The sequence below is a fragment of the Cydia strobilella genome, chromosome Z (genome assembly GCF_947568885.1).
Source record: "Cydia strobilella chromosome Z, ilCydStro3.1, whole genome shotgun sequence".
Classification (NCBI taxonomy): Eukaryota; Metazoa; Arthropoda; class Insecta; order Lepidoptera; family Tortricidae; genus Cydia; species Cydia strobilella.
In genome coordinates, this window is record NC_086068.1 from 50,502,971 (window position 1) to 50,525,834 (window position 22,864).

The 22,864-nt window shown below is 37.1% G+C and overlaps 3 protein-coding genes across 4 annotated transcripts; 2 read left to right on the top strand and 1 right to left on the bottom strand.

Moving 5' to 3' along the window:
• Positions 1 to 2,126: 2,126 nt before the first annotated feature.
• Positions 2,127 to 10,242, top strand: LOC134753954 (mitochondrial-processing peptidase subunit alpha). The gene is made up of 12 exons (XM_063689987.1): positions 2,127 to 2,341; positions 3,431 to 3,663; positions 3,746 to 3,825; positions 3,921 to 4,061; positions 4,362 to 4,499; positions 4,881 to 5,018; positions 6,033 to 6,170; positions 6,546 to 6,618; positions 7,027 to 7,159; positions 7,685 to 7,850; positions 8,175 to 8,307; positions 8,751 to 10,242. The coding sequence occupies exons 1-12, from the start codon at positions 2,283 to 2,285 to the stop codon at positions 8,927 to 8,929; spliced, it is 1,611 nt and encodes a 536-aa protein (XP_063546057.1). The 5' UTR covers positions 2,127 to 2,282; the 3' UTR covers positions 8,930 to 10,242.
• A 1,544-nt stretch (positions 10,243 to 11,786) lies between these two features.
• LOC134753960 (succinate--CoA ligase [GDP-forming] subunit beta, mitochondrial) lies at positions 11,787 to 18,043 on the bottom strand. The gene is made up of 4 exons (XM_063689994.1): positions 17,187 to 18,043; positions 13,667 to 13,822; positions 12,995 to 13,229; positions 11,787 to 11,990 (listed from the first exon to the last, which is right to left on the bottom strand). The coding sequence occupies exons 1-4, from the start codon at positions 17,859 to 17,861 to the stop codon at positions 11,791 to 11,793; spliced, it is 1,266 nt and encodes a 421-aa protein (XP_063546064.1). The 5' UTR covers positions 17,862 to 18,043; the 3' UTR covers positions 11,787 to 11,790.
• A 564-nt stretch (positions 18,044 to 18,607) lies between these two features.
• Positions 18,608 to 19,519, top strand: LOC134754665 (small ribosomal subunit protein uS7). 2 transcript variants are annotated; one of them, XM_063691003.1, is made up of 2 exons: positions 18,608 to 18,717; positions 18,805 to 19,519. In XM_063691003.1, the coding sequence occupies exon 2, from the start codon at positions 18,812 to 18,814 to the stop codon at positions 19,472 to 19,474; it is 663 nt and encodes a 220-aa protein (XP_063547073.1). In that variant the 5' UTR covers positions 18,608 to 18,717; positions 18,805 to 18,811; the 3' UTR covers positions 19,475 to 19,519. The 2 variants fall into 2 exon arrangements, with proteins under 2 accessions (XP_063547073.1, XP_063547074.1); XM_063691004.1 differs by having other exon boundaries at positions 18,671 to 18,695.
• Positions 19,520 to 22,864: the final 3,345 nt, after the last annotated feature.

The window sequence follows — 22,864 nt, forward strand, 5'->3', positions numbered from 1 at the left end:
TTTTTTTTATGGTCGGTTTATGGCAGCATAGGCGATGGCGAAATACCGGAATTTATAAGAGTGAAAGAGAAAAAGGATTATGCTGCCATACATTAACCTGTCAATACATGAATATATGCTTCTCTTACCCCTGGACGCTCGGTTTCATCATTCATGTCTATAACTACTATACTATGTCTATGGTATCGGCCAATGGCCGACTATTTTCGACAGAGGGGAACGCCTGTTAATGGCTACTCCGTTTGCATGGAGACTGTATAAAGAAGCCAAATCTCTATGTATGAAAAGTGTCCATCAAAAAACAGTAATTAGGCGGCGCCACCATACACCGAAATACTACCAAAAACAACCTACGTAATTTGGTCGGGTTATTTGTTGCCTTATATGGTTCATGTTATACTCATGTCCCAGAGCCTAACTAGCGCCACCGGAGAGATTAGGAACTATTATTTAAAGCTTAACGCGGTCACTTTTACAACAATTCTGCCATAAGAGATTGCGATCCTTTCTATACCATCCATATCCGTTTGGTTAGATCCTCCTAGTTATCGGACATACAGAGAACCTCCGTCATCGAACGTGGTAAGATACAGTGTTGGGCGCAATTAATTACTTGTGTAATTTAATTACTAATTTAATTGCATGTAATAAAAAAAATTGTAACTTAATTATAGTCTGTCAAGCTGAATATATCAGTAGCAATGTAAAGCAAACTAAAGTATGGTATCACTAGGAAACGAACACAAAGCAGCAATGTACATCGAACAACAATGAAATGTAAACAAAACTATGGATGGTATAGAAAGGACGCCAATCTCTTATGGCAGAATTGTTGCAAAAGTGACCGCTTTCAGCTTTAAATTAGTTCCTTACCTCTCCGGTGACGCTAGTTAGGCTCTGGGACATGAGTATAACATGAACCATATAAGGCAACAAATAACCCGACCAAATTACGTAGGTTGTTTTTGGTAGTATTTCGGTGTATGGTGGCGCCGCCTAATTACTGTTTTTTGATGGACACTTTTCATACATAGAGATTTGACTCCTTTATATAGTCTCCATGAACAAAACCAACAAAACAGTTCCACAGATAAGATATAAATGACACGCGGCTGCTAACCCGCGATTTTTCAAATTTGCCGCCTTTTTCTACTGACAAGATTTGCTTGACAAAGTATACTTGAGAATTTAATTACATGCATTTAAATTTCCTATGTAATTTGGAAATGCAATTACAACAATTAGAAATTAAATTACTGAATAATCGAAATTAAACTATCGTGAGACATATTTCAAAATATTTAGATCAGTACGGTTTTACTTACTATTATTTTTAGTCTGTTTTGGCGAGGGAAGGATTCCCGAAGAATCCGAAACATGTCGCCAAAAGCGACTAAAAATAATAATGAGTAAAACCGTGCTGATCTAAATATTTTCAATTACTTAATGTTAATTTTTTTTTTAATTTACAATGATAAACAAATGTATTAAATTCAGTCTTACTGTCATTTATTATATACATTAACTTAAACCCGATGATATAAAAATCTACCATTTTAATCTTTGAATTTCCCATACACAAAACCGTTTTTTATTTATTTTGTATTTCCGCTCGTACAAAAACTTTCAAAAATACTCCTTTATGTTTTTTTATACAATTAGTCAAATTTTGTAAGGTTAGCCAAATTACAACTCATCCATAATTTTAATATGATTTTGGAAAAAAAGATGATCGAAAACTGGTATTCAATAAAAGTAATTCGTAATTGAGTAAAGTAATTAATTTCTAATTTCAATCTCAAAATGTAATTAAAAATTTAATTAACCATTACATTTTGCAATTGCAATTGTAAATTGAAGGCGCAATTACTTTTTACATGTAATTTTTTTTTTTCCATTACTAATTGTAATTGCAATTATTAATTAGTAATTAAATTACTTTTTGCGCAACACTGGTAAGGTATTCCGCGTATGTATACTCGGCCTTATTATCTTTGGTTTACTTTTTTATTTGCAGTAACCGGAAATGGTGTGGCAAATTGTAAAGTGTTGCTGCTTTAAAAAATACAAATTTTATATTATTGTCAATGGTTCGGTAGCGTCATTTTTTTTGTAGAGAACTTATTAGAACATTTAGAACTGTCAAAAAATGATACGGCGATGTTGAAAGCTCCAAACGTCTTTGAAATATATTTATTCCTGTTATAGCCGGATTATATTTGAATGTAATAGAGTTTTTTTGTGAACACTCGTCCAAATACATCCAATAAGGTTCTCGAAACATGTCACATGTAGCCGAAGTTAAAGTTCTTGTTTCTAGGTTATTTTCTATGAAAAATGGGTAAGTAAGATGTTTTCTATAGCTATAGAAAGCGATTATTCCTTTTATTATTTTATGCAGTATAATGTTATAATTTATTACGTGTGTACGAGTATGTCTTTATATTTAATTCCAGTGTTTTGCATCATGTTTGTTCTGTCTCGTTTGTGTACCTACTTGACTACTTTTTTAGCTTAAAAATACATATTGGTTTACTTTTTTTCTAAGTGTGCATGCTAGTTAAAACTACAAAAAGTATAGTAACAAAATTTACTTGGTCATTTACTTAATAATATTTTTTCTTTTAGCATTTTCAAGCCCATGTACACAACCTATATTGTTTAATCTTCAGTCTAATACCATGTTGTATCGTAAATATTTATTTTGAATGATTCTTATATATTAATTTCAAATGTAACTAGGTAATAAAATCTTCCAAATTGATAAAACATTTCCAGTGGTTGGATTTATTTAAAATGCTAATTTTACCATATTGTTTGTAATGCAATGCGAACAATACCACAAGAGTAGAAATTATTTTTAAATGACTTGTTTTATTTTAATGACAAACAGCTTTAAACATTTTGACTATTACAATCTTCTCTGGCTTGCGAGTTTAACAAAAATATAAGATTTCTTAAAGTATACTAGTGACCCGCCCCTTCTTCGCACGGGTAGTTCAACTAATTTAACTCTATCTATTTAAAATACCGCATCAAAATCTGTTGCCTAGTTTTAATGATCTAAGCATACATAAGGACAGACATATATACAGAGTGGAAAGCGTCTTTGTTTTATACCATGGAGTTGATTCTCATGCTTTGCGAAAAAAATAATATTGTATACAATAGCATATGTTATATTGCCTTGCATCATGTAAAAATAATAAGGCCATTATTCTATACTTTCTAAGCTATTTATTTCAAATTGTATTTTAAGATATCTCTATTACACTCTTGTTGGGTGTAGGTTCTTTCATCTGGTTTCAAGAGACATTCAATTCACGCCTGCTATTGTCTATAACATTGTCTACCCAATCAATGTGTCTGTGGATTGCCCCATTTGTTTGTTATGAATTTTTCAGTAGCTATATTCTACATTTCATTTCAGGCTTTTCAAATCTGGTGTCAGGAGTTTTAGTCAAGATGTGGACAAATCAGCTCAAGCCCTGGCTAAGAACAGTGTTACACCATTGCCACCACTATCGGATCCTATGCCAAACCTCCCACCTGTGATATATTCCACCGGAAAAGCAGAGGATTGTGTAACTGAGGTCACCACCCTCAGCAATGGACTTAGAGTTGCATCAGAGAAAAAGTTTGGCCAATTTTGTACTGCGGGTGGTAAGTTCAAGCTCAACACAAGAAAGCTAATTACTTTTTGCTTTGATCTTAATAAATATTATTGGTATATTTTATTTTGCAGTGGTCATTGATTCCGGCCCACGGTATGAAGTTGCTTACCCAAATGGCATTTGTCACTTTCTGGAAAAGTTAAGTTTTGGCGTAAGTGTAGGCACACTATTTTTCTTTTATACGCCTGTGACAATGGTAATTAGGTATACAAGTTACAAGTGTCTTATGAAGGTCCTTTTTTCTAGGCAACACATAAATTCGCAACTCGGGATGTGATGCTGCGAGAGTTAGAGAGGCATGGCGGCATTTGTGACTGCCAAGGGTCTCGTGACACTACAGTATATGCAACTAGCGCCGATTCTAGAGGTCTTGAGGCTGTTACACAAGTAAGACATTACATTACTAGAAAGCTAGTTATATCTGAGAATCCTATTTGACACCGTTTCTTTGTTAAAAACTTATGTTGGCAGTGATGTATGTGGGGTTGTGTGATTGAGGTACAGTCGCCATCAGATATATCAGAGCGCCCGAGGTGCTCAAAATATCTGAACACGCACTCTGACGCCCTGACAATAGAGGCGTGTTCAGATATTTGTGAGCACCTCGGGCGCTCCGATATATCTGATGGCGACTGTACAGTGGATGTTCGGACATCTCAATCCACTGTGATGTTTGTATGATTTAAGGTGTTAGCAGAGGTGACATTAAGGCCACGGCTGTCTACTGAAGAGATTGAAGCTGCCAGACAAGCAGTAGCATTTGAATTAGAAACTCTTGCTATGAGGCCGGAACAAGAAACTATACTTATGGACATGATACATTCGGTTAGTCATTGACCTTCTATTTATGAGCACAGCATTAATGGCGTTATTCATAAACGCGAAACAAACCTCAATTACCTATTAATTGTTTGTCTTAATCTGTCATTTTGACTTAAGTATTTGTAAGAAAGGGTTAATATATAAATTAACTAATTGAAGCTTGTAAAGTTTTATGAATAGGATTTATATCGGGGATACTTAGAATTCACTATAGTCATTAACTATGTTATTTTAATCCCTGGCAAAAAAGAACATTTTAATTTAGTGTGTATGAGTTGTATCATATTTCATTGTTAATTATTTTGTACATGATTTTAATGTACTTAATTACATTTCTCAATTTTACTTTGAATATAATTGTTTATAACGTCTGTTTGTTTGTAGGCCGCATATAAGGGCAACACACTTGGTCTACCAAAGATTTGCCCCAAGGAGAATATAAACAAAATAGACCGTGGCATTATACTGAATTATTTGAAAAACCACTACACGCCCAATCGGATGGTAGTTGCGGCCGTCGGCGTGAGTAATACATTTCTACTTATGCGAAATCCATATCATATCTAATATTATAAATGCGAAAGTCTGTCTGTCTGTCTGTTACCTTTTCACGCTCAATTTAGTTGAAATTTATCATAGAGATAGTTTGAGTCCCGGGGAAGGACATAGGATAGTTTTTATGTCGGAAATTATCCCTGAAAAGTGTGGGTGTGAAATTGAGAGATTTAATGAATTGCCTGATAATAGAGGAGTGTCTTTTCAAAAGGGCTTATTTCTCTATGAAATCCATCCAAAAATAAACCCTTTTACCCTACTTAAAGGGTTTATTTTGTATGGATTTCAAAGAGAAATAAGCCCTTTTGAAAAACACTACTCAATTGATGTCTAGCAATTAAGCTTATACTCAAATTGAATGATTGCTATTACACTTTCTTCAGGCGTTAAACTTACTCTAGCTGCTATTACGGATTCCACGCAGACGTAGTCGCGGGCAAAAGCTAGTTCTTGCATAATTATATTATATAAAACACCATGTCACGTTCTCGCTTAGTCAAAACTTCTTAGCAAACTTTAGCAGAACATGACTCTTGGAAAAAAGAAACACGATGATATGATAGTGTCGAGAATAAGTTGTATGCTAGAATTGATGTATAATCGATTATTTTGCAACAGTTTTTCCGCATATAGCTGTTACGAATTGTATTTGTGATAAAAAATTAAATTGGGCAAATTGACGAGGGACAGAGGAGGCGCATTACCTTAGTTAGACAGTTTTTCCTTTTTGTATTTTTTTTCCGAAATCGAATCTTTAATTAGCATTGTTAAGCTTCGAGGAGGCGGAGGAGGAGGATTCACGACCTTCTACGTTTAGACCCAATTTAAGGGCTAAAGTCAAAACAGGATATTGTTTTATTCTTCTTAACACCTTTGCTGCTGCAATCAGTGCAACTCGAATGTTTTTGTATACTTTGCATGGGATGTTTCGATCCAATACCGCAGTGAACGTGTTAATGTTTTTACTTGTAATATTTCTAGGTCGACCATGAGCCGTTCGTAGAATTTGTACAGAAGTATTTTGTGGACATGAAGCCCACGTGGCATGGCGAGGACAGCGACACGTTCACGCCACTAGTCGACAAGTCCGTGGCTCAGTATACTGGCGGTATGGAACAGGTGTGTATGTAAGCTCAATTAGGGGAAGACCGGCATATAAAAGTTTTGGTTGGGAAGACATAAGTTTACGTATTATTCTTAGTTATCATTTGCACACAGCAAAATAAACAATAAGAAATAATACCTAATGTAACTTATATTACTACATTCTAAAAGTACTAGATTCTAACAAATAAATAACAATAACCAGTGGCGGATTTGCAGTGTTGGCCGCCCTAGGCCGCAGGCCCTGTAGTAACTACTAGCCGCCCCTTTCTCAGCACTCATCTTGCTTGCTGCCGCCCCTAACGTCTTGCCGCCCTAGGCCTGGGCCTACTTGACCTTAAGGCAAATCCGCCACTGACAATAACACACAATATGTTGTTTTGTTTACAGGAGGAATGTGAAATACCACTCTACCCTGGATCGGACTTACCGGAGCTATCTCATGTTGTTATTGGATTAGAAAGTAAGTGTTATTTAGCCATAATCAGATTGTATGTGAAGTAGATATATTTTTTTTAAATAAAACCAAAGCTTAGTCAGTTATCTTTATTTAACTTTTAATATCACAAACTCAAAAACAAATCACTATGAACGCAAATTTTACCAAATTTTCGAACTGCACCTGCGCTAATTATTTGCATACTAATGTTTGTTTAACGACCAGTGAGACGGACGACAGATATTGAGCAAAAATACAAAGAAAGACCAAAGAACACCAAATTATTTTTCTTTAAAAGCTACATAGAAAGGTCCAGCTAGTCTTTCCGTCCATAATTTGACCACCCTTACCGTAAATATTATTTAAATAGAACAATCGGCAACGCATGGTTGTATCAATGACAAATTTTCGACTAAGTTATTTCTCGTGAAGGTTGCTCGCATGGAGACCCAGACTTCGTGACGACGTGCGTGCTGAACATGATGATGGGCGGCGGCGGCTCCTTCTCCGCCGGCGGCCCTGGCAAGGGCATGTACACACGACTCTACACCAACGTGCTTAATAGGTGTGTTCCACGCCATACGCTGCCTAGAGCATTACGTTGCTCTGTTCCCATACAATGTTTAGGCGCCGTACAGAAACCTACCACCAAACAGTGGGCTTAGCGTGCGTAGCGTCTAGGGTGTAAAGATTGCTTTATTGATTAAGGGTTTATTGAACATATTTTTTAGAAAGGTTGGTTAGGTTGGTTGGGAATCCCCGAGTTTAACAACTTTGAAACCCTATACATGCTACGAGCTGGGTGCTTAGCCAATATGCCAATCTTACGCTCCGGAGCGAACAAAACGTCAATGTCTCTGTCGCACTAATATATATCACATATGTTGTAGAAATGGTCACTGCTATGCTAGCCCTAGGTAATCATGTTGTGAAATTAGTTAATGTATGTTTCAAGCTTGGAGCTATTCGTTTTATGTTATTTATTTTTCTATCGCTGAACATTAAGAATTTGAGTATATGACAGATAGCAAAAGCAATCCGAATTTACAACCATCCATCCAAGGATGACCATATAATGTACAAATTCCAGATATCACTGGATGTTCAACGCGACGGCGTACAACCACGCGTACGGCGACACAGGCGTGTTCTGCGTCCATTCGGCGTCGCCGCCCAACCGCATCTACGACACCGCCGTCGTCATCGCGCGCGAGCTGGCCAACATGGCCGGCAAGGTCGGCGAGACGGAGCTGAGGGTGAGTGATGTTCACATATCACAGGATATACAACACTAGCGTATCAACCCCATCTACGATACCCAACGCCACTTCCTTATGCTAACATGGAGCTGATCTGATGATGCTGTCGGAACTCGGAGGGTGTCTGAAAGAACCCCTGGATATTCCCACAACGTAACATGCTCATTAAAAGGTGCATAGGCCGGAGGCAGTCGGCAATGAAACCACGGTAACTTGTTACATAGAGGAGTTACGTTTGCCTTATTAAACCAAATATTCAGAATAAAAGCTAACGGCTCTGACACTTTACAGTTACATAAAGTGTGTTGTTTGTTTGGACAGCGAGCCAAGACCCAGTTGCAGTCGATGCTGCTGATGAACCTGGAGGCCAGGCCGGTGGTGTTCGAGGATGTCGGCCGGCAAGTGCTCGCCACCGGCAAAAGGAAGCCGCCATCCTTCTTTATCGATGAGATTGGTATGTGTGGGTGTATATTAGTAATAATTGATTGCATCTTAATTAGATCTAATTTTGTCATTCTAGTAATGTAATATATTAAGCATGTATGGGTACTGGATATAAGTATATGTGGGGAGATTAATGTCGCGTAAAGTGAAAGGTCCCATGAATTAATGTGAAGGGCTATAACCTCGTGCTGTCCAATGTACACCCTTGCAGATGATACAAACAAAGTAACATTTTTGTTGTATATTAATCAGATTATTTATATGTCTTTCATTTAAAATAAAACATCACCTAGTGCTGTTACCGTAAAATACAGGTTTATCGGAAGCAGTGTTTATAGTTTTAATGAAATTTTTGTAAATTTATGTTTTACGAATAAATAAATAATAGTCAAAACCAATGACTCTTTTTACTCGACGATTGAGATTTGAATATTTTACATATTGTTGTTGTAGAAAAAGTGACAGCCGATGACATAGTGCGCGTGGCGCGGCGCATGCTGAGCGGGCGGCCGTCGGTGGCGGCGCGCGGGCGGCTCGCGCACCTGCCCACCTTCGATGAGATCTGCGCCAACATGGCGCTCACCACCGACTCATCGCCCCAGGGCCGGCGGCTCAACCTCTTTAGAGCTTGACTCACTGATTACACCGCCGTTACGTCGCCTAATGGCTAAATTAGGCAGGTTTCAGTGCGACGTGGATAACCAGACCTTTCTATAAAAATCGTCATGTTTTTTTTTTTTCAACTTAAAATCATCATTTATGTCATTCTTTTTAGAAGATAAAAAATGCATACACTTTTCGTATCTTTGTACGACCGTACAGTACAACGAATGAGCTTACCCCTTGTAAAGCTTGTTGTAATGAGTAGAAAAAAGGGGTACGATCTATTACAGCATAAACATTACAACCGAACTTTCCGAGAAGCGAAATTCCCACGTCACATGAAACACGCAAAAAGTCTTTACACATACATTTTATCGCACTAAACTGATCCCTATTACACACCTTTTAAACCCTGCAGAAACAGGACAATGAGGACCGCATTTATTACATATTTGCACCATAATTAAAAAAAAATCTAAATAGTAGTCTAAGATACGATAAAAAAAAATAGTAGAATCAATTACGGAACTTCGGACTACGTTAATTTGGTCAAGTGGCGAGTATTTTAGTTACTAAACGTGTCTCAACACCAAAAATTTAGTAGAGTAGATTAGTAACGGGAGGCTGACTCGTCAGAGAAATAGAATAAAATGGATCCACTCAACTAAATTGCTGACTAATTTACTCGACTAAATTTTTGGTGTTCGGACACGTAATACTCGCCACTCAACCAAATTATAGTCTGAACTAGGCTTTAGTAAAGAGGATATAATAAGATAGAGCGGTACTGTCATAGTAAATTTTTAACCACTGTAAATTCACTGCCATCTATCGACATAATTTAAAACTAAAAATGAAGATTTATAAAAATACCATAAAATGTATTTAAACATGGATAAATGTTTTTTTTATTTGCATTAATTATTTTTATATGATTTTGACCCATGTTCTTTCACTGATATGCGTTAAAATTATAAATAAACGAAACCGTCAACGCCCTCTATACGAGAGTACGCCAAAACTAGTGGCGCCATCTGATCGAGAATCAAATTTTCGTGATTATCGAGGCACGTTTTTTCCTTAGACTGTATCCATCTATTACGGAGTTATATCTATCTTTGGCTTTAGTAAGGATATTCGAAAGGTCGGTGTCGGTACACACACAAATGGTGGTTGTACAACTAGGTATCTCTTAGTTGGTTGAAGAGTCCTTAATACAATTACTTAGCAGAACAGTTCTGTTCAAATGTTTAGACAACGATAAATTTGTTTCTGGTCACGAGAGCGGCTTCGGCTATTCGTTACGCATTAGTAGTGTCTATAGAAATTTCACAATATTTAAATTTTATTGAACTATAATCGTATTTGTTTAATAAAATGTATGTACATCAAAATTTGTGTTTATTTTCCACGATGTCAAACATGGCTTTGTTTCGATAATTTTTCCCTTTTTTAGGGTTCCGTACCCAAAGGGTAAAAACGGGACCCTATTACTAAGACTCCGTTGTCCGTCTGTCGGTCACCAGGCTGTATCTCATGAACCGTGATGGCTAGATAGTTAATTTTTTTATAGATGATGTATTTCTGTTGCTGTCTTAACAACAAATACTAAAAAAGTACGGAAATCCCTCGGTGCCCTCGATCGGTCGGTTGCCCTCGGTGGGCAAGTCCGACTCGCAATTGTCCGGTTTTTAACCGACTTCAAGATTTCAAAGGAGGAGGTTCTCAATTCGGTTGTTTTTTTTTTATGTTTGTTACTCCATAACTCCGTCATTTCTGGACCGATTTTAAAAATTCTTTTTTTGGATTGTAAGTATATACATACAGATTGGTCCCGTTTTTGTCAAAAAGCAGTTCTGATGATGGGGTCCATGAGGAATCGAGGGAACTCCTCAAATGTTAAAGGCATACATATAGTGATTTTAGTATTTTCATCAACAAATCAAGCGCTTACATTTAAAAAAGTGACATTTGATGAAGTGGAACTGCTGATGATGATCAGAATGGAACTCTTCAATGACACAAAGTTCACGTTTGGCGATTTGTTCTCTTCCTTATGGACCCAGACCTAAACTTGGACCCGGACCCGGGTCTGAACATGGACCCCAACTCGGACCCGGACCGAACTCTGACCCAAACTTTGACCCGGACAGCCAGACACGGACCCGGAAATGCTACTAGAAAAGTGGGTTAGGTGGGTGGTTGGGTTTTGAACTGCGATTCTCACAGAACAGAACTGCTATCAGAAAAGTAGGTTAGGTTAGAGCTGTGACCCTTATAGAAACGAAATGCTATCAGAAAAGTAGGTTAGGTTAGAACTGCGACCCTTACAGAAACGAAATGCTACTAGAAAAGTGGGTGGTTTTACCTCCTTTTCTACATTATTAGGCAAAAGATGCTGTCTTTTTCATTTCATTGTCTGGAATCTTAGAGTGCACCATCAACAATAAGTGAACTTTCAGCGGCATCCCCCATTGAAGTTGGTTTTTTTTTCTTAAATATTATATTTTTAATGTTCACATGCGGAATTGAAAAAACATGATGATTCCAATAACAACTCTTATTTTCTTACATTGGATGATATAGATTAAAACAAAGGCAAGTACATGGAAGACAATTTCATAGATTTTTAAGAAAAACAAAAATATGTACAATTTTAGTATGGTGTTAGCAAATCAGTCTTTACAGTGACTTTTTATTGGTTAAATGGTGTAATACATCTCATAACATAAACTATGATTAACATAACAGTTCCTGTAGCATAAAAACCTGTAAAAGAATTGCATCAACACTATGTTCATCATTACCAACATAAAGTTGTCTCACTTCAATGTTTAAGGACAAACACTTTACATTGAAGATGAAAGTGTTGCTACGTTTGTCTACACTTTTACTTAGCTAATCTCACTGCGGTTTGGGCAGCTTCGTCCGCGTCATTTATCATGTGAAGCGACAAGCCGGACTCCTCGAGGATTTTCTTAGCCGCGGCTGAGTTAGTCCCTTGCAGCCTGATGACTATGGGATGCTTTGGTGGGTTTGCTTTGCAAGCTGCCACAAGTCCGTTAGCAACTGTAGCACAGTTCACAATGCCTGAAATGAAAAAACTTGTTAATATTTTATAACATAGTTACATTCTTATTTCTCCACCGCAGGCAAAGATAAAGTAGTGCAATATAACACTACACTCTTAGGGCCGTGGGCAGCCTCCATAGTAATCATTGGACATGCAAAACAGCGTTTAGTATTTTTTATGTTACGTCTAAACCGCAAGCTGTTTAACGAGGATTTTTTTTACCAGTGTGACATTTTCAACCAAAAGGTACCACATTGTCGCTTGTCAATAAGGTTGATTTCAAATTGAAGCCGTATGGAAATAGCGCCTTATTGACAACCGACAAATAAGTACCCTTTTGATTGATTATGGCACAGATGTTCATTTAAACACCTGTCTCTGTGATGCATTGCTTAAAATATTTAATAATGGACATTTCATTACTAATAAAACACAGTTTTAAAAATCAGTAAACTATATATAAGTAATTCTCTTTCACAGTCACTGCTGCAATTTACATCCGTTGTTTATGTATGTACATTCATGACATAAAAAACTGACTCTATAAACGCACTATATGTATTTTCAGCTCTAGATATTAATCTTAATTAATATGTCGTTTTTAATTAAGTATTTATTTGTAAAAAACTGATAAAACACAAATTAACCAATTGAGGCTTATAAAGTATAATGCAGGTGTATGTGTGTTTTTATTATAATTTAGGACCTCCACTGAATGCATGATCTACTCATACTCGAACGAAAAAATATCTGCAAAAGATACACAAATATGAGTATAGCGCCAACTGCGCGCCTCTGGGCTGTATATCATTCTTTGAACCTCGTGGCGGTGCAGCGATATAAAATTCACGTACGATCGCAGTGAGCGGGGTGCGGGTACAGCGGGTACGCACTTGCCCAGACGCTCAAGGCCAAATAACAGACTAGCGTCTTAAGGCTTTGGTTAAAGTTAACATAACTTGTGACAGCAAGTAGGTGGACATGGTCTAATGTTTATTTAAAATTTTAAACCATCACTTACCAGCAAGAACATTGACAAATACAACTTTCACTTTCGGGTCTGACTCCAAAATCCTCAATGCTGCCGAGACCTGTGCTTGACCCACACCTCCTCCAAGGTCCAAGAAATTAGCAGGCTTGCCACCACTCAGTGCAATCAGGTCCATAGTGGCCATGGCTAGACCAGCCCCGTTCACCATGCACCCAATGCTACCATCCATGTCTATATATACCAGGTTAAGAGCAGCTGCTTCTTTCTGTAAACAAGTATGACAATGCAAATGTAACAACCAAGCAAACACTACTTAAATCGAAGTTTATGTTAGGGGCTAATTTTTGTCCCATAGCAAAATAGCTGTGTATAATACAGAACATTCTACTATTTCCCGCATAATACGCTATTTTAAACATTTTTCTCGTGGTTTATGCGCTTTTCTTAGTGGTGGTCGTTGTTTCAACGAACGCAAAGTTTCGTCAAATAAAATGAAATTCTAATGTCAAACAGTGGTGTGTTGTTGACGAAATCAACTAATAAACACATCGATGTTTGCACACCTAGTTTAAGTAAGGTCATGAACCAACTAAGAAGCTAAAACCGTCAAAGACTCTTATTGTGCCTGTGCCTTGGTTTGACACACTGCCATAAGTCTGAATTAAGTTTGGCTGTAGTAAATATAATCACAGATTGCATTACCTCTCTAGGATCTGATTCCGAATCATCATTTAAAGCAAATATCTCTTGCTGCCTGAATTGAGCATTGTCATCAAAGTTGATCTTAGCATCCACAGCAACCACTCGTCCATCGTCCGTCTCCACTAAAGGGTTTATTTCAAGTTGGGTTGCATCCACCTGTATTACAATTAAATAAATATTAACAAACACAGGTTTACGGGATATTAAATAAAAAGAACCAATAATTATTATTTTGATAAGCTAGAAAGTAAGTAGCATGTTTATCAATCATAACAACACATTTTAAAGAAAAGTATTTACCTAAGAAGCAACCCAAAAGAAGAAAGATAACAAATATCATAATGAATTCCTTGACTATCATTAATAAAGAACTAGCGACCTGCCCTGGCTTCGCACGGGTGCAATGCTGATGTAAACCTTCCTCTTGAATCACTATCTATTAATAAAAAAACCGGCCAAGTGCGAGTCGGACTCGCGCACCGAGGGTTGCGTACATTACACAATTTAAACAATGTATTTTTATGTGAAACGTGGAAACGTGAGTGAAAGGTAAATTGCGGTTTACGATTTATGACGTAATAAAAAAAACTACTTACGATCTCGTTCAAACCAATTTTCTGTGGAAGTTTGCATGGTAATGTACATCATATATTCGCGCAAACTATTCAGTTTAGAAAAAAATGATATAAGAAACCTCAATATCATTTTTGAAGACCTATCCATAGATAACCTATACGAGGTTTGATGAAAAAATTTTTTTTAGTTTTAGTTCTAAGTATGGGGAACCCCCAAAATTTTTCTTTTTTTCTATTTTTGCGGTTCACAGAATACATCTACGTACCAAGTTTCAACAGTTATAGTTCTTATAGTTTCGGAAAAAAGTGACTGTGACATACGGATGGACAGACAGACAGACAGACATGACGAATCCATAAGGATTCCGTTTTATGCCATTTGGCTATGAAACCCTAAAAACCGCATCAAAATCCGTTAAGCATACATACGGACAGACAGACAGCAGGAAGTTACTTTGTTTTATACTATGTAGTGATAACAGAAGACACAATACACATTCCAATATAACTTAAAACCATTTACAATTGATCTCCCACTTACAGGCAATCATAACATGCTTACTCGTATGAAATCAAACATTGAGTTAAATTAAAAAAAAACAGTTGTTTAGATCAGCGGTTCTCAATCTTTTTTGGTGATGAAACCCTTTTTGATAGTGAAAGATTTGACGGAGCCCTTAAAAATTTTGGTTCGTCACTATGGACCTATAAACAGAGCTGTTTTTTTATTACAAATACAAATACAAATTTTTATTGTTTGAATGTGTGGTTATAAATGGTGGTAGGGTTAGTATTTGGTTACATCACAATCAGCCTGAATTTGGCGTACAATACTCTTTGACTCTCAATGTGCATGTCATTAAAACCTATAAAATTAAAATAAAAGTATAAAAATGTCAGAAAAAAAAAATAAGTATTAGTAATAATAATAGAGAATAATAATAACAGGTCAATGTCATGCATACAGAAAAGTGGCAACACATAATTTTCATAACAATTTTATGTCAAGTTAATACAGTACCTAAAAAGTAATAATAATAATAAAATATTATAACAGTTATTAGGCGTGGGTGGATACAAAGTGTTCATTAACCGAGTAGAACATTTTTTGTAAACACCACTTAAATAATTTGGTTTTAAAACCTTGACAATCCAAGGATTTAAGTCATTTGGCAAATGGTTGAAGATTTTGACAGACATGAAAAGAATAGATTTTTCAAAATGAGCAGAATTATGACATGGGTAACTGATATTGAGTCCATGGAATTTAGAAGTTGACCTAGGGTTAGATTTCATGATGTTGTACTGACTAATATGAGTTTTCACAAAGAGACATGTTACGTAAATGTACAATGTGGGTAACGGAAGGACTTTAAATTTTTCGAACAACGGTCTACATGAATCCATCGTTTTGGCGCTATAGATTGCTCTAACGCATTTTTTTTGTAATAGGAACGCTTGTTGTGCAAATGTGGAGTTTCCCCATAAAATCAGACCATAACGAAGGTTGGACATAATATGGCCGTGAAACGCCAAAAGAGCAGATTCTTGGGATACCACCTGCGATATCCTGCGCAGAGCAAACACAAATCTGTTCAGTTTGTCGACCAAATACTCAACATGCGCTCGCCAGTCACAATGGCAATCCAGCATCACCCCAAGAAATTTTATTGTTTGAACGCTTTCAATGGCTTCTTGGTTATGTTTAATTACCAGATTTTTAGCGTTGCTTTGAGGGGCGTAGAATTCCATGTACTTAGTTTTACTCATATTGGCTTTCAGTTTGTTTCTTAGCAACCAGGTATTGATATTGTTGAACACTAAATTTGCCTCTGCTTGGTAAGTTGCGGGATTGTTACCGGGAATAATCACGGAGCAGTCGTCGGCGAAAAGAAGGACCTTGTTATGTGTGACATTGGGGAGGTCATTAATGTAGACTAAGAATAACAACGGTCCAAGTATACTCCCCTGTGGTACCCCCATATTCACAATAGACTGGTCGGACAGCACTTTTGATAAAGATTTCGTCTTCGTACAGTATGACGTGATTTCAGTTCTCTGTTTCCTATCGGATAGGTACGTCCGTAGCCAGTCTTGGCAATTCCCTCGTATGCCGTAGTGATAGAGCTTGCTTAAAAGTATACTATGCGAGACGCAATCGAAGGCCTTGGACATATCCATGAAGATCGTTGCTACAGGTGTCCTATTATCTCTAGATATCGTAAGGTCCTTAATTAGCTCATATATAGCCAAAGTAGTGGATTTTCGTTTACGAAATCCAAATTGGTTGGTATTTAGAATTTCATGTCTGTCAAGAAAGTCAAGCAATCGTCTATACAGAACTTTTTCGTATATTTTAGACAATATTGGTATAATGGCAATAGGTCTATAATTGTCACATATTTCCTTATCTCCTTTTTTAAATAGAGGCTTTATAATACTGACTTTAAGCCGATCTGGGAAGACACCCTCAATTATAGATAAATTTATGACATGACTCAGAGGTCCTGCAAGTGTAGTGATATTGTTTTTTATCAGTAATGTGGTTAGGTCGTCATATCCTGCTGATTTTGTATTTCTAAGGGTTTTCACGATTTTGATTATTTCAACATAGTCAGTCGGGTTTAAGTATATCGAGGAACAGTTAGAACTACCTAATGTTTCCAGTAACTCCGGGTTAGGAGTAGAGTTGTAGTCAGAAGGGCCTTCCGATCGTGTGAAGATGTTATTAAAAATATTGGCAATATCTTCACCCTTTGTGACAACATTTCCATTCATGTTGATTCGATCAATTGTCTGTTTTTGGAAAGACTTGCCAGTGTTTTCATTATTATAAGTATTCTCGCAGAGCCCCAACAGAGGCTTTGCGGAGCCCTAGGGGTCCGCGGAGCACACTTTGAGAATGGCTGGTTTAGATAGTAAACACAATGCAAACACTTACATACCTTTGTGAATAATTGCCACATTTTTTTTATCTCCTCAGCACATTTCTTCTTTAGATCACCTTTGAACTCTAAGAAGCCTGCAATCTCATTAGCCACAGTATCAGTAATGCCCTCATATATGTCAATAGGAACAGTCTTAACTAAATGGGGCGTTTTCTCAGCCACAGCCTCTATATCCATGCCACCTGCTGGGGATGCCACCAAAGCAGCACCATTAAAACTCCTATCCATTATGATACTCAAGTATGTCTCGCGTTTGATGTTTACACTCTCGGCCACCATGACTTTTTCGACTTTTATGCCTTCCTTTGGCGTCTGTTTGGTTATTAATTTATGACCTAACATATTTTTTGCTAAACCCATTATGTCTTTGGGATTTTTGGTCAAATGAACTCCCCCTTTAAATCCATTATCGAAATGACCTTTCCCTCTCCCGCCGGCTAGGATCTGAGCCTTCACCACGTACTCATCAGCTTTGAAGTCGCCGAGAGGTTTAGGATCTAGTTTGGTATCAATAATACGGAAATCCTGAACTGATACCTGATGCTTTCTTAATAAATCTTTGCTGTGGTACTCTTGCAGGTTCAAAAATCTTCTCGTACTCACTTGGGGATTACATTTCAAAGCCAGAAAAGTGAAAAGTTTAATATTCTTGGTGTTTTTTATCGCAGCCATAGCGACCGAACTTTGTACACCTGTTTCTAACCTTGGTGTTAAATTATGAGGTCACTGCAAAAACGCCAATTGTTACCTCACTTCGATGTTATCACAATAAATAGGGTATCCGGCCAACGTTATAGATAAGAGTAGACAGAGGGAAACTTATCTACTTTGGTACTTTGAAGAGCCGAGAACCGACCGAATCATCTTACGCACAGTGAAATGTCAAATCAAAAGTTTGACATTACGACTTCGCGCCGATGACAGCTGCACTGTCCTATCCAAAGAATATAAGGCCAGGATTACACTTGTAAGTTTTACTTACGTAAGTAGGGACAAAGCTATTTGCTAGAATGAGATAACGATATTCATATCTCATTCTGTAGTATAGCTGTTGATTACGCTACAACTTGGTAGTAAAATACGAAAGATGAAAATATACCATTATTTATATTGTTTATAGAACGATCTCGTCTTAATATATATATATCTATCAAAAAATATTATTATTATAAAAAATATTTATAATTTTCTGAAGATTTTCTGTCTTTCGCCTGTCCTATATATAGTTGGTCAAACCAAATTGTCAGTAAATAAGAACAAAAAAAAACTATACACATCCTTTTCTTTTGGGTGCTAGTACTAGTGTAAGACAAAGATAGTATGATTCTATCTGTCTATGTTTAAAATGAGACAGTCTTTTGACAAACTATATGTATACACATCTTAAATAACAAAAATATTTATTGTTTACTATCATGGCTCATGGCAACACTAAAAGTGTGATGCCAACTTCACGTTTCCAATCCACTTCCTTTTTACCGTGTTCCACTGACAACACGAGGTTAGGTCGCGACTTCTTAGCCTAAAAGTAAGTATTTTTCATTTCAATAGTAGTAAAGTCATACAAAATATGTATGATTTATCATGTTTTAACATAGTAATTGTTTGTTCATAGGCTAATCATGGCTGATAATGGAAACTGGGTTGATGACGGCATGGACGCAGGCAGCGTGGCCGTCGACAATGCGCCCCTGCCCCAAGCGGCCGATATTCCCGAAATTAAGCTTTTTGGGCGATGGAGCTGCTACGATGTCCAGGTTTCGGACATGTCCCTGCAAGATTACATCTCCGTGAAGGAGAAATACGCCAAGTATTTACCACACTCGGCTGGTAGGTACGCACACAAGCGTTTCCGCAAAGCTCAGTGCCCCATCGTGGAGCGTCTGACGAACTCCCTGATGATGCACGGTCGCAACAACGGCAAGAAGCTGATGGCCGTAAGAATCGTGAAACACGCATTCGAAATCATCCACTTGCTAACCGGTGAGAATCCCCTGCAAGTCCTTGTGACGGCCATCATCAACTCCGGACCCCGCGAAGATTCCACCAGAATCGGTCGCGCCGGTACCGTGCGTCGTCAGGCCGTGGATGTGTCGCCGCTGCGCCGCGTCAACCAGGCTATCTGGCTGCTGTGCACGGGAGCCCGCGAGGCCGCCTTCAGAAACATCAAGACGATCGCGGAGTGTGTCGCCGATGAGCTCATCAACGCTGCCAAGGGTTCCTCCAACTCTTACGCTATCAAGAAGAAGGACGAGCTGGAGCGTGTCGCTAAATCCAACCGTTAATTGTTAAATGTAAGGGCTGGACTCAATAAAAAAGTAAGAAATCCACTGGTTGTTTAATTAACTTATACTCAAAGTAACCTTATCAAAATTTGCCATGGTCGTTTAGATTTGCCAGTAAATATCAACATGCTCTATACTTATCTTTATGAAAACATAACCTCATTCTAATATAAAATACCATGGCAGTTCTGAACAGAAAAGTATACAAATATTTATGATATTCAAGTTAAATTTCTTTTTTGTTTTGAACTCATTTCAATTTAAAGTTTTGTCAATTTCTTGGAACATTTATAAAGTAAGACATGTCTTGCGCTATTGAATAATATAGTTTTTTAAACCTGTCATAGACCAGTGAGTGAGCGCTATGAAAATTTGTCTGGATTCATAGATTAAATTAAAACTGCTTCTTTGTGTGAGCACTTTGCTCAGTACACATATTTGTTGGTTAAATTGAAGAGCCACTCAACAAACAATAATAGACATACTCATTCTCTAGCCTAGTTGACTAAGTACTCCGTAAGAGCTTATTACACTATCCTAATTTAGTGACTAGTTAGAGGGACGACGCTATATGTGAGAAATGATAGGATGTATCTGTTATCGCGTCTCACGTATAGCGGCGTCCCTCTTGTTAGTCACTAAATTCAGCAAAGTGTAATAAGCCACTTTGGTTCTCAGTTCGGCCCTTGGGTTTATATTATGGTTACTATCCCGGTCAATATAAGTATAACCACCCTTAGTTTATTTTTTATCCCTAGTTTTAAAGACAAATAAAAATATATTTTCTTTTAATTGCAATACTTTTCAATACTAATTTAGAGGACTAGGAAACAAAAGGTAAAGGTAAACAAAATAAATTTTGTATACATGAACTTCAATGGGTAGACCTTTTCACCTACCAAACTAGAAAATAGCGTATCTAAATAAAAATGTTGCATAGGCTATGTACCTTAAAAAACTTTTAAGACAAAAAAAAAGTGAAAAAATTATTAGGAATGTACAATGCCATTAGCGAATTGTAAATGTCTGCTCTTCCGATTGCGAATGTTTTTTTCCCATGTAAAGTTTGACTTATATAACAGTTACATACGATAAAACAGGGGAGGCTGCATAGAAACTTGTTTGCAGGGGGGTCAGTTATCTTATCTCTGCAGCTTACTGTACATTTGTGGGTCAATTATTTGGTCGTTATTGAAGCATTGTAAGTATAATAGTTTTACTTAAATGGTTGTTTTCAACGCATCACCTGTATCTTGCTGGCATTTCTGGTTATCTAGTAAGTATTTTTACTAGATGGCTTGAAAGTCCTTAAACTGTTCCACAAAAGTGAAAGTCGTTAGAAGCTATTGCTATAGCCCATATATCTATAGCCCACCATCACTTCGTTTGTTCGTATATTTGCTTTTCTATCGCTTTAGAATATTCAAGCGCTAATTAGAAGATTTTTCTATTTTATCTAACTGGGGCTCTAGTGAAAAGGGGTAAAAATCTCGGGCAGCGCAGTTTAAAAAGGGTACAATATTGTGCAAATATTGACACCCGAGCAAGCGAAAGATTCCAAAACTGAACCACGAGCCGTACGAGCGTAGGAAGTGGTAGTGGTTGGAAAAGTGCAATCTTGAGCGTTGCGGCGGTTTCAAAGCACGAGGGATGAACAACTTTGCTACCGAGTGAAATACAATAGTTATTTGTTTTACAGGGGGGTAAAGTTGTTGTTTAACCTCTCGTGTTAATATTTATACCCGAGCATAGATGGTAGGGTCATATAGATGTGCTATACGCGTGCCCCCGCCCGCGAGGGACAGAACATACGCAATGCGACTAAAAAGGATTGGTCGGGTAGATTTGTTGCCCACCATAAACCATTAGAGTTTTGAATGATTCACGGTTAGTTTCACTAGACTTATATTGACCGGGATATAGACCGTGATTACCGCAGTTACATGCATCATGTTCACGGGAACATGATGCATGTAACTGCGTCGAAATATCGGGAGCTCACAAATAATACAAAAGGTAATCACGGTCTATATCCCGGTCAATATAAGTCACCATAAACCATACTAAATCTACGGTGGGGAATAAAAAAATATCTGATACTGTGACAAGGACAAACAATAATAGCGCTTTCTCTGCTACTACTACTGAAACATAGGTACATAAGACTATCCCGTTCGGACATCTCCCCTCTACTCCTAATGCCTGAAGCCCTGAACCAGTTATATGTACTAGATTCATGTAGGCACCCGAGCCAGCGAGATTCCAAAGATGAACCACGAGCGTAGCGAGTGGTTCGAAAAGTGGAATCTTGAGCGTTGCGAGGGTTTGAAGGCACGAGGGTTATTAAACAAATTTTGCTACCGAGTGAAACAAAATTTTTCACCACACGACCAACACAACAATACTAACTGTAAAATATCAAACAAAATCAAAGCAAATCAATTCAAAATGAATGTTATTAAATGTTTGTCATTCAAAATCATCATTTAAAAGTTATTCCTAACAGCAAACATAAGACAACAACTCAAAATTAGCATTTGATTAGTTTGCCTCACATGTGAATAAAATGCAACTTTCTTATCAGCTTTTGAACAATCAGGAGAGCCTTTACCAGTTGATGTGGTGTTTTTTTTTAAATGATGATTTTGAATGATACATTTTTATTCTATTACGTTCATTTGGATTTGTTTCGGTTTGATTTTTTTTGGTATTTCATAGTATTTTCCTCGCATTGGTGTGGTGAAAAATTTTGTGTTTCACTCGGGGGCAGTTTGTTTACCCTCGTGCCTTGAAACCTAATATTAGCACGAGCGGTTAAACAACAACCTTGCCCCCTTGTAAAAAAGCAAATAACTATTACCACACCAACGTTAGGAAAATACATACTAAATGTAAAACATTACAAATCATTTATTTTCTACTTTTTATTTTACCATCATAAGAATCATCCTTTATGAGGTGAAAAGGGGGGTGGAAATTTGTATGGGGAATCAATAACAGCTGAACCGATTTAGATGATATTTGACCAAATAGTTTGAAATGTAAGTAAAGAAATAGAATAGTTTTTATCCCCGAAATTATTCTTTAAGGGTGTAAAAAGGGGGGTGAAAGTTTGTATGGGGAATCAATAACTTCTTAAGTGTTAATAAAACTCAATATTCAAAAGCTAGTAATAAATAATAGGTACTTTCATGTACTTCTATGAAGTTCAGTTTAGTTCAGTTCAGTTTTTGGTTCTTATGGCATCTGTCCATTGGGACAATTTTGCCAGCATTAAGGTTGTGGGAGCAGAATTTCAGTATCAGAACTTGATCCAGTCCGCGTAGATGCTTGATCGGTTGAAAAATCTAAACTACTATAGGAATAAAAATAGAAAAAATGGACGACCAG